General features: G+C 43.0%; 12 protein-coding genes across 12 annotated transcripts; 7 read left to right on the top strand and 5 right to left on the bottom strand.

Annotated features, from left to right (window-relative positions):
• Positions 1-151: 151 nt before the first annotated feature.
• Positions 152-2612, top strand: K450DRAFT_223368 (uncharacterized protein). Its single transcript, XM_051586049.1, has 7 exons — positions 152-683; positions 747-833; positions 958-1210; positions 1327-1487; positions 1572-1684; positions 1747-2337; positions 2408-2612. Exons 1-7 carry the CDS (start codon positions 484-486, stop codon positions 2437-2439), a joined length of 1437 nt encoding a protein of 478 aa, XP_051448388.1. The 5' UTR covers positions 152-483; the 3' UTR covers positions 2440-2612.
• Positions 2613-3368: 756 nt separating this feature from the next.
• Positions 3369-5325, top strand: K450DRAFT_223360 (uncharacterized protein). Its single transcript, XM_051586048.1, has 3 exons — positions 3369-3769; positions 3939-5128; positions 5215-5325. Exons 1-2 carry the CDS (start codon positions 3568-3570, stop codon positions 5117-5119), a joined length of 1383 nt encoding a protein of 460 aa, XP_051448387.1. The 5' UTR covers positions 3369-3567; the 3' UTR covers positions 5120-5128; positions 5215-5325.
• K450DRAFT_223359 (uncharacterized protein) lies at positions 5160-5706 on the bottom strand. Its single transcript, XM_051586047.1, has one exon. The coding sequence runs from the start codon at positions 5483-5485 to the stop codon at positions 5201-5203; it is 285 nt and encodes a 94-aa protein (XP_051448386.1). The 5' UTR covers positions 5486-5706; the 3' UTR covers positions 5160-5200.
• Positions 5707-5773: 67 nt separating this feature from the next.
• Positions 5774-7737, top strand: K450DRAFT_223356 (uncharacterized protein). The gene is made up of 3 exons (XM_051586046.1): positions 5774-5837; positions 6032-6208; positions 6342-7737. Exons 2-3 carry the CDS (start codon positions 6166-6168, stop codon positions 7538-7540), a joined length of 1242 nt encoding a protein of 413 aa, XP_051448385.1. The 5' UTR covers positions 5774-5837; positions 6032-6165; the 3' UTR covers positions 7541-7737.
• Positions 7738-9492, top strand: K450DRAFT_223351 (uncharacterized protein). Its single transcript, XM_051586045.1, has one exon. It carries the CDS (start codon positions 7935-7937, stop codon positions 9189-9191), a length of 1257 nt encoding a protein of 418 aa, XP_051448384.1. The 5' UTR covers positions 7738-7934; the 3' UTR covers positions 9192-9492.
• Positions 9314-10575, bottom strand: K450DRAFT_223348 (uncharacterized protein). The gene is made up of 5 exons (XM_051586044.1): positions 10130-10575; positions 9981-10066; positions 9731-9911; positions 9559-9669; positions 9314-9492 (listed from the first exon to the last, which is right to left on the bottom strand). The coding sequence occupies exons 1-5, from the start codon at positions 10350-10352 to the stop codon at positions 9437-9439; spliced, it is 657 nt and encodes a 218-aa protein (XP_051448383.1). The 5' UTR covers positions 10353-10575; the 3' UTR covers positions 9314-9436.
• On the top strand, positions 10388-11510 carry K450DRAFT_223342 (uncharacterized protein). The gene is made up of 6 exons (XM_051586043.1): positions 10388-10575; positions 10648-10683; positions 10746-10791; positions 10860-11119; positions 11183-11220; positions 11290-11510. The coding sequence occupies exons 1-6, from the start codon at positions 10515-10517 to the stop codon at positions 11362-11364; spliced, it is 516 nt and encodes a 171-aa protein (XP_051448382.1). The 5' UTR covers positions 10388-10514; the 3' UTR covers positions 11365-11510.
• A 1089-nt stretch (positions 11511-12599) lies between these two features.
• K450DRAFT_297164 (uncharacterized protein) lies at positions 12600-13844 on the top strand (the record flags this gene model as incomplete). The annotated part of the gene is made up of 2 exons (XM_051593660.1): positions 12600-13443; positions 13504-13844. 2 exons carry the CDS (start codon positions 12600-12602, stop codon positions 13842-13844), a joined length of 1185 nt encoding a protein of 394 aa, XP_051448381.1.
• Positions 13845-14339: 495 nt separating this feature from the next.
• K450DRAFT_223340 (uncharacterized protein) lies at positions 14340-15827 on the top strand. The gene has a single exon (XM_051586042.1). It carries the CDS (start codon positions 14374-14376, stop codon positions 15625-15627), a length of 1254 nt encoding a protein of 417 aa, XP_051448380.1. The 5' UTR covers positions 14340-14373; the 3' UTR covers positions 15628-15827.
• Positions 15828-16689: 862 nt separating this feature from the next.
• K450DRAFT_268469 (uncharacterized protein) lies at positions 16690-18636 on the bottom strand (the record flags this gene model as incomplete). Its single annotated transcript, XM_051592882.1, has 4 exons — positions 16690-17006; positions 17077-17960; positions 18025-18521; positions 18589-18636. The coding sequence occupies 4 exons, from the start codon at positions 18634-18636 to the stop codon at positions 16690-16692; spliced, it is 1746 nt and encodes a 581-aa protein (XP_051448379.1).
• Positions 18637-19249: 613 nt separating this feature from the next.
• K450DRAFT_223332 (uncharacterized protein) lies at positions 19250-22272 on the bottom strand. The gene is made up of 14 exons (XM_051586041.1): positions 21990-22272; positions 21811-21925; positions 21629-21751; positions 21433-21562; positions 21258-21375; positions 20980-21192; positions 20724-20914; positions 20503-20657; positions 20270-20443; positions 20070-20202; positions 19959-20001; positions 19838-19897; positions 19682-19770; positions 19250-19609 (listed from the first exon to the last, which is right to left on the bottom strand). Exons 1-14 carry the CDS (start codon positions 22235-22237, stop codon positions 19452-19454), a joined length of 1950 nt encoding a protein of 649 aa, XP_051448378.1. The 5' UTR covers positions 22238-22272; the 3' UTR covers positions 19250-19451.
• Position 22273: 1 nt separating this feature from the next.
• K450DRAFT_223320 (uncharacterized protein) lies at positions 22274-23597 on the bottom strand. Its single transcript, XM_051586040.1, has 5 exons — positions 23477-23597; positions 23370-23380; positions 23143-23270; positions 22971-23029; positions 22274-22892 (listed from the first exon to the last, which is right to left on the bottom strand). The coding sequence occupies exons 1-5, from the start codon at positions 23587-23589 to the stop codon at positions 22610-22612; spliced, it is 594 nt and encodes a 197-aa protein (XP_051448377.1). The 5' UTR covers positions 23590-23597; the 3' UTR covers positions 22274-22609.
• Between the last annotated feature and the right edge of the window lie 805 nt (positions 23598-24402).

Raw genomic sequence — 24402 nt, 5'->3', positions numbered from 1 at the left:
GACAAGCACGTTCACGTCAAAAAAAAAAAAAACTACACTGCAGCCCTTGCGATAAAGCCATAGAGCGTTGCACCGGTTCCCATTTGGGAAAAGTTTTGTAACATCGTCATCATCATGGTCCGTCCAGCCAGCGAACATGAAGATGAAATATGCATGGAATAATACTATGAAACTGGTTTTATTTGAAGATAGGTTTTACCAAAGCTGAGCCAGATTTCATTGGTGTGCTCAGAATCGGTCTGGCGTTCAAATATGGCAAACGACACAAATCAACAGAGGACCTGGCTTTCAATGAGATCATTTTTCACTCACTTCCATTTTTAAACCCATTGCTTTTTTGTCTCTCACTTGAAATCCACGGCTTAAGCCAGCGATCTTTTTCTTTTCGTTTTGTCTACACTTCTTTTTTACTACCTTTCATAATTGCTGCTGTTGTGTTGACCTCTCTAATCTCTCCCCCTCCCCATTCACCCACACGCAATCATGGACTTCGCCTTACTTTCAAAGTATGACGATCTGTTCACAGACATCTTTCTTGATGCACTTTTTCTATGGTTCAATACTGTGAAAATGAATACTGACCATCGACGGCCACGTATACCTGCCAACAAAGTGCTTGATATTATTCAGCGCAACGTCCTGCACAAAGGCAAGCTGAATGACGCTGTTAACGAATTCCTAGCGTAAGTAGCAAACGGGAGACGCGTCAATTGACACATTGTTTAATGGCCCTACTTTCGATTTAGCATGGAGTACTTCAAGAGCTATTTAGCCAACAAGACGCCAAGGCAGCACCTAGAGTTTGTTCAACATATGAAGCGTTATCTGTCCATGTGAGTAAGCGGTGTGGAAATCAAGCTCAAAAAATTTCCCCCCTGGGCACTTTTTTTTCCCTTCCCACGTACAAGCTTTTGTAATCTCCGTTTTTTTACTGATTCTCTTCTTGGTGAACAATAGGTATCTACCAAACGCAGGGTATGAAATCAGTGAAACCAAGCGATACAGTACAACCAAACGTACAGAGGCTTGTGTCATAGCGACGAAGGATTGGATGGTTGGTGACGAATTGAGACTATGTACTGGCGCCATCGCTTCTTTGAACGCAAAAGATGATGCGGAATTGAAACTAGGTGATAGAGATTTCAGCGTCATGTATTCAACTCGCAAAGGTTGTAGTTGTTTGTTCCTCGGTCCTGCCCGTTTTTTCAATGTGAGTTAACCCTTCCTGTCGCCCCTTCGTCTGTTGTGTTGCACCATTTTACCTCATTTGGTGCAACACCCCCTCTGCAAATCCAGCCTACTGACCTACTCTTTTCGTCTAACTAGCATGATTGTGAATCCAACTGTAAATTCATTGCAAGTGGTCAGAATGGCATTACATTCAAACTGATCAAGAATGTCAAATGCGGTGAGGAATTAACCACTTTCTATGGAACGCACTATTTCGGAGAGAATAATTGTGAGTGCCGATGTGTCACTTGTGAAAGGTAAGGCCAGCTCACCCGATCTAGAACCGGCATACCTTCCGCTTATGTACTTAACTTAAAAAAAAATTGGTTTCATGGTATCAGAAATGGTCAAGGTGCCTTTGCCGAGGAGAAAGACACAGATGTATCCGAAGATCCTGTTTTCGAAAATCAAAATCGCCGAAGTGGACGTAAGCGAAAATCGGCAAATTATGAAGGTGAGGGAGATGTGAGATCATTGCGTACAGGAGTGGGGTTACTGATCTTTGGCATATTGTAGAATATGACGTTGAGCCTCTGTCACCTAAAAGAGCCTGCGCACCGAGCGCACCATTCGCTTCTCGGGAATCTAGTGCCACTATATCTGATCTGTCCGATAATGATTTTGAGCAAACCCCCACGAAGGAACATGAGCAACACAGCGAAACCACATTCAAAGTAGAACCACCAAGTCCGACGGTTCACAATCAACCACTTGTTATGTCTATTGGGTTTTTGTGTTCTGAAGAAGAAAAAGCGAAAAAGGAAGCTGCTGCTGCTGCTGCCGCCGCCGCCACTGCAACAACTTCTATCACGACTGTTGTTGCTGTGGATCAAAAATCAAGCGCACCTCGGGCATCCAGTCACCAGCGTGTCCATTCTGGTAGTCCTCTTGATTTGTTATGTGATGCCATTATGGATGTGGAATTTATGCAGGCACAAAGTCAACGTGTGGCTGCTGCTGCAACACCCAATTTCATTCAACCGACCAAGGAGATGGTGGAGCCTGTGAAGCAAGAAGCCAAGGAATCAGAGCACATGCGAGATATCGAAGCTTTCGAAGATTCCCTGTTTGACGATGTCTTGTCCAATTTTGATGAATTTGATGATGGTATATCTGATTTATCGTCGATCGATTCAGACTTATTATCGGAAGAAAGTGACGCTGACACACCACCAAGCTCTGTATCATCAAATGAACGACCATCCATGAGTAGGGAATCGTCAAATAAATGGATGATGGCTCGTAGACGAGGATCAAAGCAGGAACTTCGATGTCTCGCATGTGACAAACCATTGGCACAGAAGGAATCCACTGACGCCAGTGACCCTGTAGCTACTGAATTAGCCACTTGGACGTGGAGCCCCAGCGCTGTTTTCATTGACTGGTTCCCAAAACGCTGTCCACGATGTGAGCGTCATTTTACGATCTTTAACCAAGAATGGCCAAAACGAAAGATGAAAGCCAAGAAAGTCAAGGAGGTAAGCAGCACTGTGCCGCTGCCGACGACGACGTCAGAGCCTGTACTCCAGTTTGAATCTAGAGATCAAGTTCAGGATGTTCTTAGGGACGAGGACGATGATCTTTTCACACCTCTTGTCTCCGTTGAAAAACCCGTTACATACTCGAGACGACAACGACCTCAAAAGCCCGTCATCCATACTGGCATGCTGGACACTGTCAGTGCTTTACGTCAAGTGTTTGGCGAGTAGGTGGAATTTCCAGCCATTTTGTTATTTATGCATGCGAACATCTCTGACTGGCGACCTTATTACATCCATTTTACCCCCCATCCACGTCTTATCTCACCCTAACTGTAAATATCTCCCTTCTTGTTCTCGCTTATTCTTAACTTTGTTATATTCACCTCTCGGCAATGACTTATCAATTATGTGGGGAGTCTTGAAGAAGAACACATATTCATCAACTTGACTTTTCTTGTTACCTAGCCCTTCTGTCATATAAGCTTTTCCCTTTCTCCGCTTCATTTTTTATTCGTTTTCTGTGCATACCCAATACTGTTTATTTTCATTTTGGAACACCGGTTGATTCTCTTTTCTTTTTATTTTATTTTACAGTCAATGATGTGGTTTGAAGAACAAAGATGTTTTCTTACTTAATTTATGCTTTTTTGAATGCTTTGTCTCATATTGTGTACGAAGCGTGTTTGCCAGCCATAACAGGCGTACCTCGGGCTGGTACGGTCTCTATTTCCCTTTCCGATTGGGTTACACTGAGCACAAAAATATCTTTTTCATGGTTTTCTAATTCGCTTCGCACCTTCGTCTCTCTTACTCCTCCACCTCCGTCAAGTAACATTTCTCCCCTCCCTTCAATATAATGGTGGCAATATCCGTCTGGGCTATTGCTTTGTTAGCCACCATAGGCGTTACTAGTGCGGCCGACCCAATCCACCTTCCCCTTAGACGAACCGAAGGATATCATAAATCACTCAATCGACGTGCAACCGCTAGCCCAGTCCAACTATACAACGCCGCTAGACAAGGAGGATACGGTATAGATTTAACCATTGGAACGCCAGGTACTTTAAAAATTTCTCGCATCACGCAGTCAAATCTATTTTTTCTTTTTCATTTGTTATTGTGCTTTGGCTTGGCACCGCCACTGAAGTTGCCACTCGGATTTTCATTTTACCCCCTTCTATTTTTTTATTGCGGTCACCGTTCCTAATCGGCCGATTTTCCTAACAGCTCAAAACTTTACCGTCATCATCGATACTGGTTCAACTGAATTATGGGTCCCTGGACCATTATGCCCTAAAACAGAATGCTTCGACTCATTGTTCAACACATCATTGTCAACCACCTACGTTGCAACTACCAACCCCATCGACCTCACCTATACCCTTGGAAGCTTCAACGGTACCTATGGTAGAGATACTGTTACTATTGGTCCATACACCACTCCCAATATGACATTTGGAGTTATCGAAGCCACTGCAAACAACAGTTCTCCAGTGTCTGGAGAGCCTTATTTGAATGGCGTCTTCGGTCTTGCATTCCCAACCCTGACGTATTCCTCAGAAACACTACAATTTCAATACGATCCGTTTATCTTTGCCTTGTGGAAGGCAAAGCAGATCCCTCAATCCATTTTCTCCATTTATCTTGGATCAAGACTCATTGAAGGGGAAACAGGACTCATTACATTTGGCGGCGTAGACACCTCAAAGTATTCTGGCAGTCTCAATTGGCTACAGGTTCAAAAAGAAGCTGATTCTGCAACCACAGCAAATTACTATCACTGGAACATTTTGCTGGTCGGATTGGCTGCTACGGTGAATGGCAAACAAACCTCTAATTTGCTGGGTACATCTGGCGCTGTAACTCTTCTGGATACTGGCACTACCTTTTCATTCATGCCTTACACTGCGGTAGCAAACATGTTGACAAACGTTGACCCGTCCGCTATTTATACACAGGGTGGTTTCTACGTCGACTGCAGTCTTGCTTCCTCTACTGGAACAATTGATTTCGCGTTTGCAAACACCACCGGAGGCAGTGGCGCCACCGTCATCAGTGCCTCTATCTCATCCCTCGTCATTCCTTTAGACTCTCTTTCACCTTCTACAGCAACACAATGCGTATGGGGTATTCTCCCAGAAGATGGTGTATATTTGCTCGGTGACACTTTCTTGCAATCTGTGTATGTTGTTCACGACTTTGTGAACTATTCTGTTGGCATTGCTGCCGCATCATGGACAAACTCGACCGCCACCAGTTCTGGGGGCTCAGCGACTGGTACCAGTGGAACTTCCTCCACACCCGGATCTAACCCGGTTCATATAAGCAATGCGCAAAGCGTCAGTGGTGCCGCCATTAGAATGCTGACTTCCTTAGCTTTGGTTGCCTGTGTCTGCCTTTTGTTGTAAAGTAGAATTGTATTGTAACCCGTTGTTGATGGTAACTGTTGTATTCTATAGGCTTTAACGGCTGACTCTGTTCATTTTTTTTCATACGTAACCAGCAATAATGATACCCTGGCGATTTGTACTGCCTGAAAACAGCTCTTTTGTCTTTTTCTTAAAACAGGCGTAATGCCCTTCTTTTGCTTGTGGCAGTAATACCAGTACAGTACTATTCATACAAATGACCTTTGCTTCAGTTTTGACAGGAGCTGATTCATATTGAAATCGAAACGCGGCGGCACATTGTGACAATGTAAAACTGAGCTCTATGACTTGGCACCATGATAACGTTACCAAGAGGTACGGTTGCCGAGGCTGGTTGAATCCCATTTATCCTGGGTACATCGGGGGCTATTTTTCCATGTTACACGCCAACACAGACCTTGTCTTTCGATGGTAAAGAAATTATCAAATGTTCGTGGAGTATTTTCCCCAATGTGATCCATACTGGGTAATTTGAGTGCTGAACCGTTACGTCTTTCAAATTACGAATAAGCAGTGCGATCGCTTGCTTCTCTCATCACTGTCCAGACACACAAGGGTTTCATGCATCGGTACACAAGACCGTGTAATTGACCCCTTGGTGAGGATAGGTTGTCGTTGTCGCCGATGAGTGGTGTCAAGTTTCAGGCTTGAAGCTATACAATATTTATGTTGTCTCAGGAGCGGCCTTTGTCATGATGTAGGTGATTTGCCGGAATTCTGGTGCTGTATGAATTTCTGGAAATGCTGTTACACCGATACAAATGGTGTTTTAAATGTTTTTCTCGCGGCAACCATTCAACGCTCAAACAACTCTTTCCCTTCCTCACTCACCCTTCTCCTCCTTTCACCTTCCTTCCGTCACCTTCACGATGGCAATGATCCTCTGGGCAGTCATCTTGTCTGCAAGCTTCAGCGTGGTTGCCGCTGTAGATCCTATTCACTTTCCGCTCAGATACACTCAACGATCATCGAAACAAATAAGTCGACGAGCACTCTCAAATTCAGTACCAATTTATAATGCTGTAATGCAAGGTGCCTATGCTATTGATTTGAGCATTGGAACCCCAGGTACAGAATGTGATAATTTTATTTTTTTAAAAAGTTGAAAAAGAAAAATGAAAGGCCGACTCGCACATCCTTTTCTTGGTGCAGGTTGTGTCAATTCACTCATCTTTTCAAACCCTCGGTCCTTTCTTTTTAGGTCAGAATTTCTCAGTTATCCTTGATACCGGCTCCACTGAACTATGGGTACCTGGGCCGAGTTGTCCAAAGACCGAATGCTACTCTACGCTTTTCAACCCACAAGCATCCACTACGTTTGTTGCAACAACTGACCCTATCAGCTTGGTTTATGGAGTAGGAAGCGATAACGGCACTTATGGTAGAGATACTGTAACGCTTGGTGGATACCAGGTACAAAATTTGACGTTTGGCGTCATCAGTAGTGCTGCCAACAACTCTATTCCCGTAGTCGGAGAACCCTATTTGAATGGGCTTTTGGGCTTAGCTTTCCCTAGCTTGACATATGCATACAAAACGCGCAAAGCCGAATATGATCCTTTTGTGTTTGCTCTTTGGAAGCAGAATCAAATCCCCCAGCCTATTTTCTCAGTTTACCTTGGTCCAAGAAGCGCGACAGGTGAAACAGGACAGGTTACATTTGGCGGTACAGATAGCACGAAATTCTCTGGTAACCTCCAATGGTTACAGGTACAGATGGAAACTTACCCGAATACAACCGCCAATTATTATCACTGGAACCTTCTTTTAGTTGGGCTCGCTGCCACGATCAACGGCAAGCAAAGCAGTAATTTGCTGGGCAAAGCTGGCGAAATCGTTGCCCTCGACACTGGTACCACGCTTTCTTATATGCCCCAGCAAGCGGTCGTCAACATGTTGGAAGCCATTGCTCCCAACGCAGTATATGTACAGGGCATATACATTGTGGACTGCAGTCTCGCCTCGTCCACTGGGACGGTGGATTTTGCTTTCGGAAACGCTACCGACAGCAGCAATGCCGTAATCCTAAGTGCTCCTATTTCTTCTTTGGTTCTTCCAGCTGACTCCAACTCTATTAGCACAGCTCAAACCTGCCTTTGGGGTATTGTCCCCATAGATATTACGGCGCTAGGCACTTACTTGCTTGGTGATACCTTTTTGCAGTCGGTTTACGTAGTGCACGATTTTGAAAACCATGTTGTTGGCATGGCTTCCGCTTCATGGACCAATTTAACCAGTAGCAGCAACGTCGCAACAGCTTCAGCTTCTGCAGCTGCTTCAAGTGGCAGTCCAAGTAAAGGTGGCTCAAATAGCGGCAGTCCAATTACTAGTGGCTCAGCATCACTTCATCCGATTACCGGTTTTGCCCTAGTTGGTTGTGTCTGCTTCCTGTTGCTTTAGCTGCTGTTGTATGACATTGTAATGACTTCGTACCTTGTTTTTTCAAACCTGTACTCCGAAAAAAAAAAAAAAAGAAGAAAACAACCATAAGTCAGCAATACTCATTTTTTCATGCAATTTCCCAACTCTCACATATTTCTCATTTACACCCACAACATAATAATAAAAACACATACAAACCTGTACTTCGTTTCCGGTTCTATAAATACAGTCGAATCTTCACAATTCAAGCAAGACATGTCAGCCTATGTTGCACAATTTCGGCGCGCCTCAATCATCATTACCAATTCTGGGGACATGTTTGCCGACACAGTCCATTGATGAGCCACTCCATGACCATTTATAAAACCCAATCGATTCACACATCTTTTCCACGGTTCTTCTTTCTAATCATATGAAACTGTTTCTTTTAGTGAGCAGCCTGTCGCTTGCTACCGTAGCAGTTGCCCTGCCTTTGCAGTCCACTTCAAAGGCAATCACAGTTCCGTTGCGTCGAGCCACCACGGGAATTATTAAACGCAATATCAACACCCAGACATTGTATAATGAGCAGCCTACAGCCTACATCATAGATGCTGATATCGGAACTCCCCCGCAGCATTTCACCCTACATGTCGATACCGGGAGTAGTGACTTATGGGTCCCTTCAATGGCCTGTTCTGCCGGAGCAGGTTGTCCTGGAGCGAAATATGATGCCAGCAAATCGTCGACCTACAAAAATGCTTCCATTCCATTCAACATTACGTACGCACTGGGCTCCGATGAAGGCTTTTATGGTTATGATAAATTGAGTATTGCCGGATATACCATTGAGAAACAGCTCTTTGCTGCTGTCTTCATGGCTGTGAACAGCACCGAAGCCCCCACCTCCACCCCATACAGAGAAGGCATCATTGGTTTGGGTCCAGCCGATGGCACCACTCTGGGTAAAGCCGCCAATGTTAAAGGTGCTAGACCTTTTATATACACTCTGTATGAAGATGGGCTGATTCCTTACCCAGTTTTTTCCATACACTTGGGTAGCCTTTATAAGAAAGGATACTCTGGATCGCTCACCATAGGAGGCATCGATGACTCGATGTTCACGGGCGACATTGATATTATCAAGGTCGCACCATACTACAATATAAACAATGAGGGTGGGTTTATTTGGTGGAATCTTCTGGTGGACTCATTTACTCTGAAGGGAGACGATGCACATCAGTCCTATAAAATCAAGGACAAACCTCAAGCATTTACAATGGACACCGGAGCTACGTTCAGTTATCTCCCCGGTGATATTGTCGAAAAGTTGGCCAAATCTCTGTATGAAAATGCTACAACAGCAGACAATAGTAGTTACAACATGCCATGTTCACTCCTGAACTCGACCCAGAAATTTGAAATCAACTTCACTAATTCAACCCAGTCGCCTGAAGATTCAATCACTTCCTTCAATATACCCGTCGCAGACCTTATTATCCCGCAACTTGATAATAACAATACCGTTTGTACCCTTGGGCTCCTTGTCGCCAAAAGCGTGGATGAATATATTCTTGGTTTAACCGTCCTTCGACACATGTACTTGATCTACGATCTAGAGGCCGAAATTATGGGTATCGCCAAACCTGTAATTGAAGACATCGCCCCTTACCCGTTGGGAGCGGCCTAATTTTACCATCCATACCTGTGGCGCTCTTAAATGTCACTAACTTCATATAATAGAGATGTAGCAAGTAACCTTTATAAAAATTAAAGAAAGAGAAATTTTGTCCCCTGAGAGAGAGATTTTGCATGGAAGGAGAGAATGAATATTGTACACGTGCATGAAAAAGCGATTTGAATCTATCAAGGCTGCCATCATGTATATGTAATGGCAGAAAACATGGAACAAGATGACTGAGACGGTGTCAGAATTTATGATGTACCAGTCTTCAATAGCTCAAGGAAGCTAGACTTGGGCATAGTAGAGACTACAAAAGTAAAAAATTTAGTAAACAAATACAAAGTCCCATTTCATTGTATTGACATGAACATACCATTCTTGGCTTTTTCAATCGCTCGAGATGTGCTTGAAGTATCAGCTGCTCTACTAACAGCGACATCGGTCACCTTTTGTTGTGTTCGGATAGCATTGAAAAGCTTGACAACTGCAAAGGCAAATGGATGAGCATCATGAAACAGCGTGAACAGCTATAACAAACCACTTACCACCACGTGTAGCAACCTTTCTCAGCTTCTTTTCATAGTCCATGGTGGTATAATCCGGGATGATTCTGTCCTTTGATGCCAATGCCTTCTTTTCAGCCGCCAAAAGCTTGCGTGCCTTATACTCCAATTTCTCATCTTCGATTTTTCGCTCGGCTCCTTTTGAGCGTGCAAGAATGGGTTGCTATGTCACAAAATCACCGTTAGCCTAGACAGAAAAACGAAACGTGGTTTCAAAGCTTTGGCTTCCTACCTGTCTGTCAGAACCTTTCAAGTTGCTGCCGAGAATCTTGGTCATAGCAACAGCAAAGCTGTCACTGCTGCCTTTCTTTGGTCTGACTGGTAATGAAAGGTTGGTAAGTTTACAAGACGATAAGCCGGCTCAAGGGAATGATCATTTACCTTCTTCTTCGTCTTGATCCATGGCATCATTACCATCGTCCTCAGCGCCGGAAAACTCGTCGTCGCCGTCCATGCTTTCCAGGTCGGAATCCAGTTCGTCGAGTTTACCGACAACAGCGTCGCTCTCGTCCTCGCTTCCTGACGACGAGACGACATCTTCCTTTTGTTTGACGACCTTTTTGGGTCGAGCAATCGCCAGCTTGATTTGCTTCTTTGGTGGCATGTGTCAGGATCTGGAAGTTGTAGAATCACTTTTTTTTTTGCCAGCTACCGAAAGTCAAATTGTGACTTAACTAAGTTGCCCTAGCCCAGACAGATCACGAGACCGCCGAGTTCTATTTCACTGGTTTCTGCCCAGCAATTCTGAACCCCCCAACCATACCAAATGTACGATAGCAAGGGCAGTGGCAGCACAGCGTTGAAGCGCTTGATGACTGAATACCGAGGTAAGGATGATCCACCTTTAAGGAACTTTACCTGGTTGAGGGATTTCTAATTAAGATTCAATCCATTTACAGAGCTGACCCTCAATGCACCAGAAGGAATCATGGCAGGTGAGATCGGCGATGAGTGAACCATGACGTTGCCGTTATCATATTCGCTAATCCCTCCTCAGGCCCTGTAAGCGAAGACAACTTTTTTGAATGGGAAGCCCTAATTACGTGAGTACATGTTGTAAATATGGAATGCAATATTCTTTGCACATCTAACGGATTTCGATCGTACTCAGCGGACCAGAAGGCACACCATTCGAAGGAGGAATATTTCCAGCGACGCTCAAATTCCCAAGAGATTACCCTCTCAGCCCTCCCGTCATGAAGTTCACCTGCGATTTTTTCCATCCCAATGTATATCAGGACGGAACAGTATGTATATCCATCTTGCACGCTCCAGGAGACGACCCAAATATGTATGAAAGCAGTTCAGAACGATGGAGTCCTGTGCAGAGCGTCGAAAAAATCCTTTTGAGTGTTGTCAGCATGCTAGCTGGTAAGTCGGACATGACCTTCATTATCGATAGCTGCCAAAACGATGCTAATGAACTCAACATAGAACCTAACGATGAGAGTGGCGCCAATATTGATGCTTGTGTAAGTAACCGTCCAATTCAATGACCCTTTCAATTTATCGTTTTGCTGACACATGCATTGGAAAAATAGAAAATTTGGAGATCTCAAAGAGAGCGTTATAATGATATTGTTCGTGCGAATACCCGGAAGACGCTCGGCTTGTAGCTTGCTTGCTTAAAGTAATTATGATAATTTGTAAATTGAAAATTGAAATAAGAAAATCCCACTGCTGTAAACCACCATAGTTGAGAGAACCTAACGTTATAAAACTAGAGAGCCATCGGTGACAACATACGGTATTGACTGTGGTGCTGAACTTGAGCCATGAAAACAAATTTCAAAAACATGGAAATACTATTTGCGTTTGTTGGCGAGAATAGTTCTTACTGAGGACCATTACATTGGGCTACCGTCACTATTGAGAAGTTGTTTGAGCTGCATATCACTTTTGAATCGAATGTCTTCAACTTTACCTGATCTCGCAGGTTTGGCGGGATTGTTTTGTTGTCCAACTCTGGCCAAACATCAGCACCCAAACCCACATCTCGCTTTCACTGAAACTAGGATTCAGCCTCTCCTTGCAATTTCGAAACAAAGGTTCCTTCACATTTCTGCACTCCAGGAAACGCAAGCCCTGACAAATAGTTTCAAATTTATCAATGGCTACGGAAGGTTACAGAAAACCCCACGTATGTCTTGGCCGTATTCGTGTCCGTGAAGCTAGGCTGCTGAAAGAAGAAATTCTGACCATACGTTTCTCCCTTCCATACTGTAAGTTCATGTTGAAAGAGTACCTCAACTCGAACCACCGTCGTGTATGCACCTTTTGGATGATTGAATGAAATTGGCATGCCGCTTGCTTTTGGTTCGGATGAAATCTACTCTTTTCACGGGACTCATTAGTTGATAGATGCTCTTAGAACTTCTTAATGAATATATCTGACCAGGTAGCTGAAAATGTGCTGACACCAGGTACACAGCTATTAAAAGGTCATTGTTTGGATGAGGCAAACTATTATATACGCCGCCACCCTACCAGCCTCGAGCTAACTAAATAGCAATCATAACTTTTGGTTCAATTGACTTGGAGAGAATATCGCAACCTCTGCTTAAAATAAAAAACAGACGCAGTGTCGAATATGACTTGCAGATTCGTCCCTGTTACATTATGAAACATTGCCTTATGGTGCTGTTTGTTGTTTTTTTTCTAATGCTTTTGTTTGGCAAGTATTTGTCTCCATGAAGTGACCGATTTGTCATTAGCCATGGTATTGAGGCTGATTTTTTCTGCAGAAGAGAAATGGTTCTACTGAGAATCTGCGAGGCTAGGGTTTCGTATAAATCTTGGCGTCTATCTTTCGAATATCCGAACAAGATAAGCCTTGTCTTTCGAATCCCAAATGCGCTCGCCTTTACTTTATTTTTCTGGTATCGGTGGTTTTTTATTATTCGGCATACAAGCTTTGCCAGCACCTAGATCATTTTCCGTTCCTTTAAAGCGTAGTTCTACCTCATCTCTCGTCAAGCGAGGAGTAGCCTCACATTCGCTGTGGAATGAAGCACCGCTAACATATCTTATTGACGTCAATATCGGAACCCCAGCACAAACCATCACCGTTGTCTTTGACACAGGCTCCGCTGATCTATGGGTACCATCAGCGTCTTGTACTACAGCAAATGGATGTATGGGCAAGACATTTGATCATACGAAATCGCCCACACTTGTCAACTTGACGATACCTTTTAATATCCAATACGGCTCTGGCTACGACAATGGATCATATGTCACGGATGTTGTGAGTATTGGAAACTTTACGGTCGGTGATCAGACACTGGCACTTGTATACAGTGCATTCAATACTATTCAGCCTGCAAAATCTACACCGTACGTTGATGGTATCCTTGGGATGTCTTGGGATACAGGTGTCTATGGGGCTAGGCACAATTTTATATACCCTCCGTTCATTTATGGGCTCTATTCGACTGGTCAGATACCCACCATGTCGTTTGGCATGCACCTCGGCAACGTGTACTCTAAGGCTTATGCCGGCACTGTCACTTTCGGAGGCTACAATACCACACAGTTTACTGGAAATCTTCAATACTTGCCGGCTCAACCTGAAACCTATCATAATATTACTAGCTTTGTACATTGGACTGTATACGGGCAGTCCTTCAAGCTTCAGCAATCTAACACAACACATGAATTCGAAGATGGATCTGCACTAGTACTTCTCGATAGCGGTACTTCTCTTGGTCTCCTTCCAGAATCTATTGTTAAAGGCATTGTCTAGGATATTGCAGGCGATAACTTTTTGTCGCCTGACAACACATCTTACATCGTTTCATGCGACCTTTTAAACTCCACTGAAATGATCAATGTTGTTTTTCCTAGTGTTGAAGGATACGCGGCTGTCACACTGCAGACACCTGTCAAGGATCTGATAATCGGCTACACTGATGGAGTGAATTATACATGTGAGCTTGGTCTAGCGGCCGTAGGCGGTCCACCGTATATTCTTGGCGATGTCTTTTTGCGCAGTTGGTACGCCTACTACGATTTTACGAACAAGCAAGTTGGCCTCGCCCAGGCTCTCAATAGTAACGATACCCAATATTATTATAATATCTCTGATTTTCAATAGATGAACCCTTTGTTTGACATGTTACATTACTACCCTTCATTAAAAATCCTCAAATTATGAATAAGCTTACATTTTTAATAACAAGTTTGGAGTGTGTAGGAGCCGCCAAAATCTAACCGTATTCTGGGGAAAAGGGGGGCTTATTAAGTTTTCTGGTGCAAGGATCATATGCCATCTCTCGACCACAAATTGCTTACGTTTTAGGAAGCCAGGGACTATTTGAAACAATAGCTCATACTTTAAACACAGTGTATCTCTGAGCAATCGCAGTTTACCGTTGTTTGATTCTATGTCGATATGAGCGTCGATATCTTAAAAGGATGCAAGGTTGTTGGTGTGGCTGTACCAACCATTTTTTTTTTTTTTTTTAGAATTGCCTGCTTGATTTTTAGGTTGCTTACCATCACACAACAGCAGACCGAGGCTGAAGCTCCGCGTTGAGGCTTGGGTTAAGTGCAGTATAAAAGGTGGGGCATCCTATTTATCTTCACTGATCCCTAGGCTCTCTTTATCACTAGCCGTGTATCATATGCGCTCTTCTTTACTCACATTCACTGCTGTCATCAACCTGTTATTGCTTGCCGTGGATGCCGCACCGACACGTCAGCCCAGACCAATTTCCGTTCCACTAAAACGAGGGCTCAGCCCCTCACTTACCAAGAGGGGAGCAGCATCGCATCCTTTATGGAATTTTGCACCTTTAGGGTATATCATTGATGTTAATGTTGGTACTCCATCTCAAACTTTTACCGTCCTTATCGACACCGGCTCTGCTGATTTATGGATACCCTCCAGTTCCTGTACCAAAGAAACTGGATGTCTCGGAAAAACTTTCGATGCTTCACAATCGTCTACTTTCAAAAACACGTCGGAACCTTTCGACATCGTATACGGTAGTGGGTCCGATAACGGCACTTATGTCACTGATGTAGTTAGAATTGGCGACTTCGCCGTCAATGATCAGACACTAGCCCTTGTTTATGACGCCGGTAATACTACTAAACAAGCAAGATCTACGCCGTACATGGATGGTATTCTGGGCATGGCTTGGGATACTGGTGTCTATGGAGCTTTACACAACTATACCTATCCTCCTTTCATCTATAACCTCTACTCAACCGGTCAAATCCCTACTTTATCCTTTGGTTTGCACCTTGGCGGTCTCTACTCACAAGGGTACGCTGGTACTGTCACTTTCGGAGGCATTGATTCCTCGCAGTTTACTGGAGATCTCCAGTATATCCCGGCTCAACAAGAAAACTTCCATGGCACTACTTCCTACGTACACTGGACTGTTTATGTAGATTCATTGAAGTTGCAGAGTGCCAATACAACTTATGGGTTCCCCAGTGGTCCTGCGCTAGTTGCTCTCGATAGTGGTTCTAGTTTTGCTTACCTCCCAAGGTCCATGGTGGAAGGGATCCTTCATAACATTGCAGGCACTGACTATCAGCCAATCACCAACTCAACCTTCCAAGTTGAATGTGCGCTGCTTAATTCTACTGAAGTTGTTGAGGTCACTTTCCCTGGTGCAGGCAATAGCCCCCCTGTAATATTGCAAGCTGCCGTCAAGGATATGATTATTCCTGAAACAGACGGAATTAATAATGAGTGTCTACTTGGAATCTCTGCTCAAGACCAGAACTCACTTTACATTTTTGGCGATGCTTTCCTACGAAGCTGGTACCTGAATTTTGATTTCACAAACAAGCAAGTTGGCCTTGCTCAAGCTGTGAACAGAGATGACCCACAGTTTAGTTTCGATGTGAATAACCTTGTATAGACTCCTTATTTTTATTCATGTATTGTATACTGTTCGCTTTAAACGAAAAATCATCATACCAGTTTTCTTTATTTCGCCTATTGATATGAATAGCGTATGGGACGTTGTAAGGCGATTTATCAATGATCGTGCGTTAAAAAAAGTTCTGATCACAGTTGTTGGTAGCGCGGTCTCAAAACCAAACAATCCTGATAAAAGAGTATCACAAACACTGTTATGATAAAGATGCTATGATCGATGCATCCATAATCTTGATCTCTGGATATCTGAATACAACTACGGTTTTTTCGATACACTTTCACATTATGACGGTATCATCGCAAGTTATGTATAATTGACAATTATAAAAGAAGCTCAACTTGTCTCTTTATTGTTGAAATGCATTTGCACTACAAAACGACCCTTTTCAAAGTTGAGTAACAAACTATTATGCATGAGTTTACGCTACCTTCACGACAAGAGGATAATTTGTTTGAAGAGTGATACCGTTGTACGATACCTTGAGCCCTTTCAATTGTCGTCACTAGCAAAAAATTAGTGATCAATTTCATTCAAGTTTTCTATTCCAAAGATTCAAAAGAACCCAACGAAACTAGGGTATTAGCTGCTATGGCATCAATGCATTTACCCCAATGCTTTATCTCATTTGCCTTTTTGTAACTTTGCCCTGAATCTCCTTTTCAAGGTGTGCGATCCCTAGATACACAATGCGACATAGTGCTAATCAATGGTGGACTTCCCAACCATATTCATATTAGCAGATCTATCAAATGCAAATGGACATTCTCCATCGTGAAAAAAGTTTTTTATCCATCGCCTTTTCATAAAATGGTTACTTTATTTTAGTTAAACAAACATCAACACCAATTGGCTCACCATCGTATTTGTATGAGCTGATTTTGAACAAACCGCCTCAAACAAATAGAGTTCCATAACCATGCAAGAGGTGAGGGATGTGATGGATTAGATTAATGCATTTAAGCATATTGTTGACTAGGAAACATCCACTTTCTTTCATTTTTGTTTTTGTACAGATGATGAAAATCAATAACTAGGTAAATTCTAAAATTCAAAAGTCTCTTGACGAACTCTCCATCCTCTAGCATTACAGGAGTTGTTCACCTCACGCATGAAATCTGCAGGTCCGCATACTTGAGCTGCTATACTTGAATTCAGGTGGTCGTCATCAATTCTAGACACAATGTCTAGTGAATTCGGCCGGCCCTGGATCACATCACAGTGAGGCAAAGGATTTTCATAGATCCCCATGGGCAAACGTGTCGTCAGGTATAATTGGAAGGTAATTTTGGGAGGATTAACTGCACCATTGGCAATATGAACGGACTGTAATAATTGGGGAATGAAAATTTGCGCGATTTCTGACATAGGTCAAAAATATGTTAGTAAGGGTGTCCAAAAGAAAATAGAAGCCAAACTTTGTTTCCTCACCTATGCTAGCTGTAACCCAAATGAAATAGATGTGTGTCGTGTGAACCATTAAAGGATCATGAGCGCATTTTTCAACCAAGTCGCGGAACATAGTAAGCGAAGGTGTAATACCGATGCCGGCTTCGAAGAAAGTCACGACCTGATTCATTTCCAAAGCTGTTGCTGTCGACCCATACGGACCATCTATTCTCATTTTAAGACGCTGGGGCTCATTGCTGGCTTGACAATGTAACCTACGGGTCATGTTTCCCAGACTCTTGATGTGAACAGACGCTTTCAGAGGACCATCTTCTTTTTTTACTACGGATGTACGTTTTCCAATTTCAGAGTCAATGTCGTTGTAATGGTGTGAGGTTGTAGTCGCTGTTTCCTTGTCGTGGTCGAGTACTTCGCTAACATTACGATAGAATACTTCCGAGAGAGTAAACGGGTGCCAATTAAAGAAGTTCACAAACCGACTGAGTCTAGTTCCATCATTGAGAGAAACGAACACAAACTGGCCGGGATGCGCTTTAGTATAGAGACCATCCTTTGCAAATACAATTTGCGTAATATCTTTTTGACTGAATGCTGAAACGTCAATAATTTTTGTAGGAGACGTCCAAGTTCGCACGGCGCGGATGATCCTATCGCTGAAGTAAAGGAAAACAGATGGAGCGACGAAGATAATGACAGCATATTGATGAGTGAACCCAGCGCCAATGAATAGCAAGATGCCGAACACATGTGAAATATAGAAGACCTCAAAGTATCTTCGGCGGATATAGTCTCTTGATCCAAGGAAGATACATAGAAGACCAATGGTTGCCATGAACCCTGAGATCAAGTCTCCATTCTCAGCAATGAAGAATGTGCCTGTCTGAAATAATGGGAAGTGGCCGTAACTATTCCAGACATGTTAGGGTAAAATTTCAAATTGCACTTGATGAAACAAACGTGTTATCTTACAGTTGTGTCGAAACGTGAATTGCGATCTCTGTCAGACCCATAGTAGCATGCCAGCGATGGAGTGGCATCACCTCATCAAATGATTTTGTCGAAATTAGTTTGATGATGGAGTTCCGTGTGGCCAAGGTTATCGCCAAACTGATGTTAGCCACCCCAAGAATGGCACAGCGTAAGCCTGCGTAGTAAAAGTTGACAAAAGGGAGTCTCTGCTGTGTGTAGACGGGAATGGGGATTTCCAGAATGAAAACAGCATTAAATACTATGAGCAGTAGGATGTACAACAGGCTTTTAGCATCAATGTTGGGCGACAGGAGAGGGATTCGAACAGAATGGTTGAGCCAACGGCCCCACCGGTATGTACGGGACAAAATGGGTGAATTGAATTTTCCTACGGCATGGGCTTTTTGCTTTGAACGTCTATACCACAGTTGATACTGCCGAAGACCTGAGTATATTAGAAATAAGGTGATGACGGTGAGAATGTAAGAGCATCCGGTCTAGAAAGGGACGTTAATTGTTTAGATCACATTTTCATACACAGGCAACAGGTGGTAGTAGTCTTACAACAATGGACCTGTGCTTAGTTGGATTAAATTCGAGTTCATATAACATGACTAAAAAGTTGAGGCAAGCGGTATTGGAGAGAAATACTGATGCTTCACTCTGCGAGGCTTTAATAGTCAAAGAGGCGGTAATAGCGACGCCGATATTTTACAAGCCAAGAGTCGCAGCAGACTAGAATTACGACAGCCTTCGTAATAACTTCGTTGTTGATTCAGATCAAAGAAAGAACCTTTTGCTCATCTGTCTGGAACCCAATTTTCAACCTTGGCACCCAGGATTGCGGATCACTCTAATAAAACAATTGACCATTCTTTTATTTTAATTTCCTAAACCCCGTTAGTTGAGTCGATAACAAAAAAGGCGGTGAGCCGAAGTATGATAGGTTGTCCAATAGTATGAGCAGCATACTTACATGGGACTCACAAAGTTGCACCATTCGTTTCTATCTGTTGGATTTATGATACGAGGGCTGAATCATAGCCTCCTCTTTGTGCTGATGTGTGCTTACGCGTAATTTTGATGTCAAACCTAATTTTGTGTGTTTCAACGCTGCGGGATTTTGTCCACATATTGCACTCTGCGTGTGGGTAAAAAAATATCCCTTGCATAATCGTAACTGTTATGGTCTTTCTTGAACTCCAAAAGAATGGTATGAAACAGTAACCGATTTGCCGATGGCTGAAAATACCAATAATGACCATTGTTATTTATCAAGCTATTACACTATATTTGCATAAGGGGCAGAACTCGGGAACCTTGAACATTTTATCTGATAAACTTTACACCATTCAATCACACTGGCTTTGGATCATCCGGAAATATTTAATGTACACAGTCCTTATTCGAATTTTCTCATGTTATTTCTACTTCGTCTCCTGGCCAACGTCTTCGTCACGGGCACGCTTGAGTGTTGAATGATAGGCAGCTGACGTTTGTTGTTTCATCACTTCGCGCAATACCATTGTGGCATACTGGCTAGCAGCTAGTGATAAATATAGTCTGAGCCCAAGGTACTGACCCTCTATAAAACACGAATGTCACTTGTCAATAAAGAGATCAATCAGTTGGTATCGTCAAATTCAAACACTTTTACCATTGCTCTCCAGCTCAGCTTCACCGTTCAGGATATCAGCATCGGTTCTGCATAACTTCATAATGGGATCATCATAGCGAATGAAAGACCTGTTTAATAGCATAATATGAGTTACCATGCTGAAAGATCTGTAATTTAGTGTTCCGTACTACATACCATTCAATTTCGGAAGGCATGCCCAAAAGGCGTCTATAAGTTCCGGGCAGTCTATATTCTCTATTTACTTATTCATTAGAACCATTTTATCCTAGCAAAGCGATTTATACTCAAAACTTACTTGTTTGCAGTATTCATGTTTTCAGGATCTAAGCCATCTTGTGCTATTTGCAAATGTCAGGAGAGTGTATCCAATATGTAGTTACCGAATCACTCGTGGATGATCACTCACCCATCACTTTCTTATACACGGCAAAGGTTGCGTTATGTGGGTAGATAACATCGAAGCCAGGTTGAGGAAGGACTACATCAAAAATAGTGTACTTTTCCAGATCTTCCTCCGTAACTATTTTCACTTGTTGTTTCTGGATCAAATTCGTAAGAAGTCAGCACACTGATGTACACTAACGGTTTTGGAATATATGACATTACCATCGTATTAACTGGCTCATCCTCATCAACTTCATTCAAGTCACCGTTCAGTAAGACAACATCTCCAACTACTACGTTGTTGGCACCATACAAGCGTATGCGCTCAGAGGCAGCATGATTCCAGACAAACGATTGATACGCATGCACATACATAAGTCTCATATTTCGTGGAATCTGCGGTGGAAAATGCTTAGCTCGATGGCGACCAGAACGCAACATTCTATTGTACTTACGGAGCTGAAGGCACCAGAGAAATCAGTAGGGTTCTGTTTCAGCTTTTTCAGAACACCTATTTCAAGATTTGCCTTCTTAGGGAAAGCTTGAATAGCCCTCTCCGGATCTTGAGTATCCTCCCAAATTTTTCTTGCCCTTGCCCAGTCATATCGATCTGGCAAAGAATCATTTTTAAGAGACCAAATGGCAAAATACCATTAAATGACTTGATCCAACTTACCACTAGCACGAGGTTTGAGAATGAGATTGATAGCCTCTTTCCAGTCTCCCTTTAGAACATGTCGACCGACGGTATGCGTTGATATAGATCCAGTACCGAACCGTTGCATACCATAGTAATTAATGAAACCATTTTTCTTCAAATGATTCAAACTCTCCTCAATGATTTCCTGAGAAGCACCGGCAACATTTCTGGTATCTCGTTAGTAGGTGGGGAAAAAAACCCTCCCAAAGCCAAATCATGACATGGCAATTACCTCAGGACAATACCGAACCGATTTCCTTTCAAATCTCCGAGCTTCAGCGCATTCTTTACATACTTGAAGTTGGCAACGTAGATGCCTTGACGATTGAGAATTTCTTGCGCTCTTACTAACCTGTCCGCAAGTGCATGATAGGCTGTGACGTTCTGTACTGTGATGGCTCGTCTATCCTTGGTCCCCGCATAACTTAAGCTTTTCGGTGCAAGCCTAAAAGGAATCACAATGTTACGATTATGCGAGTGACTGCCAGAGAATGTAGCTGATGTATTTACCGACAGGTCTTGCAGATATTATTGACTGCCTCCATGGTGTCTTTGTTTTCTTTATACAATGAAAACTGAAGGTATGGTCCACCGAGGGCCTCGAATTCATCTTTCATTGTCCTTTTATCTTTCGATGGACGTTAGACAACTATTGACCATGTTTTCCTTCTCTTCCTACACCTACCATTCTTATCCGAAGGTCGCCACCATCGTACAACAATGCTGCCATCTTGAGTAGTTGTCACAAGCTTGTTCTTGAAGTGTTCTTTGAAAAGTTGATGAGTTTCAGTGCGCTGCTGTTTGTCGTCTTGAGGCTAACAGTACTATGTCAGAATACAATCACACATGCACAATGGTAAGGTAAATGGACATATTCATACCGGGCAGGTGACTGTAGCTTTCTTATCGGCAGGATTTTCCAGCATTGCCTGGATTGCATCGGCTGTTTCTTTCCCGACTACTTTCTCTACTAAACTGTGAATCTCCTCTTGTGATATGGTCGGCTAACATGCAAGCATTAAAATTGGCTGTAAATGATCTACTTAAATGCACTTAAACGTACTTCTTCCACTGAACCATCTTCTGTCGTCGACTTTTGAGGTTTCGGAATTTCTGTTGACTCCAAATGCACTGTCTTTCCATTTCTGTCAACTTCATTGACCAAAAAATCGTGGATCCTTAACAACAGCCAATATCAGTATGAGAGATGTTTCAAGAGGGACTCGAACCAGACATATCTACCTTTCTTTAATGATTCCAGTAAAGCCTGGTATACTGGGAGAGATATACTCGGATATGCCAACGTCCACTTCGGTAACAGCTGTGCATTCGGTCGTTCCGTTGGTGTCGGTTTTTTGAATGGCAATATTTGCAGTTGAAACAGTCGGGAATTCGGAAACAGACCCGGCCCCTACATCATTTGAACCACCCTCCTCTTCTATGCGAATCTTCTTCGCTTCTGGTGGCGACCCTGATTCTGCAGCTGACATGACGGGAATAAGTAGCTTTCGCGATTGTAATTCCTAAAAAAAAAAAGAGGGCTCAAGGAAATGCAGGCATAAACGGTCACAAACCAGATCAAAAACGCGATGACAAGCCGATACCTCGTATTTTGACAATAAGCAGTTGGTACAAACATGAACCACGTTTTTGGGAATCGAAAAAAAGCTCCCATATAAGTCCAACTTTTCATTATTTGAAGTTATATGGTTAGATTCACTTGCCACTACCGTGGAACTCAAAGAGTCAATAATGTGTATTTTGAACGATGCACAGACCATGCTCGAATAAACACATACAGTCAACATAATTCCTCTGCTATGACTAACTACTTGGTACATTTGGGATGGAATTAAACTATTTCAGAGAAAAAGCGCTGCAACAGCAGGAATGGCAAGAGCCCAAGCTGGGGAGACATTCTGCATAGCACCGCTTGACTTGCTAGGCGTAGCGCTGGTAGCGGCAGCAGCAGAGATCGAAGCAGAGGCTGAGATGGAAGAGGGTGCGTGGCTCATAGCGGTGGAAATGGCAGTGGCGATAGAAGACGAAGCGAGACTAAGCATGGAGGAGGTAGTGGGAACGGCAGAGTAGGAGAGAGTGGTGGTACCTCCAGTGACGCTGAAGGGTGCAGAATAGGAGTAATTTCTATTGGATAAAAAAGAAGATAAGCATTCAATATCTTTGAACCTGGTACAATAACAGTTTAATGGCGTTAATATATACCCGGTTCCATATTGGATTTGAACGGTATAAGTGCTGGAGACACCAACAGTTGTGGGGATCTAAGGGATATTTTGACGCAGGGCAAGCAAATCAGTGTTAGCATCATTTGATTTGGCGGGAGCATCTTAGCGCGCTATAAGGAGCGAAGTGGTTAAGGGAAAGGGGATCTTACAGTCCATGTATAGGAGCCGTCATCACCGTTGACGTCCTTTGCAATTACTAAAAGAACTGACTGTGTTTGAGCGGTAGGTCCGTTGAGGAGAGAAAGGGTGACATTTTCGCTGCTGCCATTAATCCAATCTAAGGGTCGTCAAAAATAAAAATAAAAAAACCGTTGGATTAGCGATTACTTTCTACACATAGTAGTTATGCTTGCAGCTGCCATTTATCAATTCGTACCAATTTCAGCGCTGTGGGTGGGATTTTGTGAAGTTTATGCGGATGTCAGTTTTATCACAGCGACGGATTCCTTCGAGAAGGTAGGACGAGATAGGTAATGTACGCACCTGCTGCCAGCTTTGAAGGCAGTTCCTTGAATTGGAGCTGTGATGTAATACGAAGTGGTTTGTGCAGATGCAGCAGCCACAACGAAGGCAACAAGAGCGAAGACGGTTCTCATGTTCAAAGGAGTGTAGTAATGAAACAGAAGCAGAGAGCACGCCAGAAGCTGAAGAAACATATTTATATAGCTTACGATCTTAATCAGGCAGGGAGTACAAAAGGTGAAATTTGCCACTGGCCTGTGTCTCCTCATTCAACCCCGAACAGATTGTACAAAGCACTTTTTGTCACATCCACGTAACCAGAAGTAGAAACTGCCCACAAGGTTTCTTACCTGCAACATCAGAAAACGCAAATGCTACTCACACAAATTCACCAAGCCTTCTGTGAAAACGTCTGTTTCATATTACCTTGATTTCGGGAAACCCATCAAAAAAAAAAAATCCTATTACGCGATCATAGCCAGATTGGTAAAGGATAGGAAAACCCCAAATACGTATATTTATTTTTTTTGGTCGTGGGACAATTGCGGTTGACGCTTCACCAAGCTAAGGATAAATAAGACATTGTCGTTGCCAAAAAGACCGTTGATTCTATCGAGAAATTCTTTATGTTCGGTCATTATTTTAATGTTGCGGCTTAATTTTAAGAGTATCAGCTACTGAACGTTGGTTAGTGACTTTTCCTTTCTGCAGATAAATACCAGTTTGTTGTAAAATGCTTCACCCAACATCATTCTTTATTTTCAATGTTATACCTTGCAAAGCTCATCACTGCCGTCTTGGTCACAGGAAGTCTTGTCTCTGCATATCCTAAGCACTCCAAGGGAAACGCTGATGGTGTAAACCCTACGAGCTCCACAGGGTATGAACCCTATGGCTGTACAGTGACTGTTAATGGCCGTCCTGGTATGTTGTACTCCCATCATCTC

This window comes from Umbelopsis ramanniana (genome assembly GCF_025399195.1).
Source record: "Umbelopsis ramanniana AG unplaced genomic scaffold K450scaffold_5, whole genome shotgun sequence".
NCBI lineage: Eukaryota > Fungi > Mucoromycota > Umbelopsidomycetes > Umbelopsidales > Umbelopsidaceae > Umbelopsis > Umbelopsis ramanniana.
This window is presented reverse-complemented; position numbering and strand designations above follow the sequence as displayed.

Excerpts from the sequence above, each read along its gene's own strand:
- K450DRAFT_223359 (XM_051586047.1), bottom strand. The coding sequence starts at position 5,485 with ATGGGATTCAACCAGCCTCGGCAACCGTACCTCTTGGTAACGTTATCA.
- K450DRAFT_223360 (XM_051586048.1), top strand. The coding sequence starts at position 3,568 with ATGGTGGCAATATCCGTCTGGGCTATTGCTTTGTTAGCCACCATAGGC. Across the intron at positions 3,770-3,938 it reads TTTAACCATTGGAACGCCAG|CTCAAAACTTTACCGTCATC; the intron begins GTACTTTAAAAA and ends TTTTCCTAACAG.
- K450DRAFT_223356 (XM_051586046.1), top strand. The coding sequence starts at position 6,166 with ATGCAAGGTGCCTATGCTATTGATTTGAGCATTGGAACCCCAG. Across the intron at positions 6,209-6,341 it reads TTTGAGCATTGGAACCCCAG|GTCAGAATTTCTCAGTTATC; the intron begins GTACAGAATGTG and ends CTTTCTTTTTAG.
- K450DRAFT_223368 (XM_051586049.1), top strand. The coding sequence starts at position 484 with ATGGACTTCGCCTTACTTTCAAAGTATGACGATCTGTTCACAGACATC. Across the intron at positions 1,211-1,326 it reads GTCCTGCCCGTTTTTTCAAT|CATGATTGTGAATCCAACTG; the intron begins GTGAGTTAACCC and ends TCGTCTAACTAG. Across the intron at positions 1,685-1,746 it reads AAAATCGGCAAATTATGAAG|AATATGACGTTGAGCCTCTG; the intron begins GTGAGGGAGATG and ends GGCATATTGTAG.
- K450DRAFT_223332 (XM_051586041.1), bottom strand. The coding sequence starts at position 22,237 with ATGTCAGCTGCAGAATCAGGGTCGCCACCAGAAGCGAAGAAGATTCGC. Across the intron at positions 20,658-20,723 it reads TCTCAAACCTCGTGCTAGTG|ATCGATATGACTGGGCAAGG; the intron begins GTAAGTTGGATC and ends ATTCTTTGCCAG. Across the intron at positions 19,898-19,958 it reads AACATGAATACTGCAAACAA|AGAATATAGACTGCCCGGAA; the intron begins GTAAGTTTTGAG and ends ATAAGTAAATAG.
- K450DRAFT_223351 (XM_051586045.1), top strand. The coding sequence starts at position 7,935 with ATGAAACTGTTTCTTTTAGTGAGCAGCCTGTCGCTTGCTACCGTAGCA.
- K450DRAFT_223342 (XM_051586043.1), top strand. The coding sequence starts at position 10,515 with ATGTACGATAGCAAGGGCAGTGGCAGCACAGCGTTGAAGCGCTTGATG. Across the intron at positions 10,684-10,745 it reads ACCAGAAGGAATCATGGCAG|GCCCTGTAAGCGAAGACAAC; the intron begins GTGAGATCGGCG and ends ATCCCTCCTCAG. Across the intron at positions 11,120-11,182 it reads TGTTGTCAGCATGCTAGCTG|AACCTAACGATGAGAGTGGC; the intron begins GTAAGTCGGACA and ends AACTCAACATAG.
- K450DRAFT_223348 (XM_051586044.1), bottom strand. The coding sequence starts at position 10,352 with ATGCCACCAAAGAAGCAAATCAAGCTGGCGATTGCTCGACCCAAAAAG. Across the intron at positions 9,912-9,980 it reads TGAAAGGTTCTGACAGACAG|CAACCCATTCTTGCACGCTC; the intron begins GTAGGAAGCCAA and ends TTTGTGACATAG. Across the intron at positions 9,670-9,730 it reads AAAGGTTGCTACACGTGGTG|TTGTCAAGCTTTTCAATGCT; the intron begins GTAAGTGGTTTG and ends TTGCCTTTGCAG.
- K450DRAFT_223340 (XM_051586042.1), top strand. The coding sequence starts at position 14,374 with ATGCGCTCTTCTTTACTCACATTCACTGCTGTCATCAACCTGTTATTG.
- K450DRAFT_223320 (XM_051586040.1), bottom strand. The coding sequence starts at position 23,589 with ATGAGAACCGTCTTCGCTCTTGTTGCCTTCGTTGTGGCTGCTGCATCT. Across the intron at positions 23,030-23,142 it reads ACGGCTCCTATACATGGACT|ATCCCCACAACTGTTGGTGT; the intron begins GTAAGATCCCCT and ends AATATCCCTTAG. Across the intron at positions 22,893-22,970 it reads CAAATCCAATATGGAACCGG|AAATTACTCCTATTCTGCAC; the intron begins GTATATATTAAC and ends TTTATCCAATAG.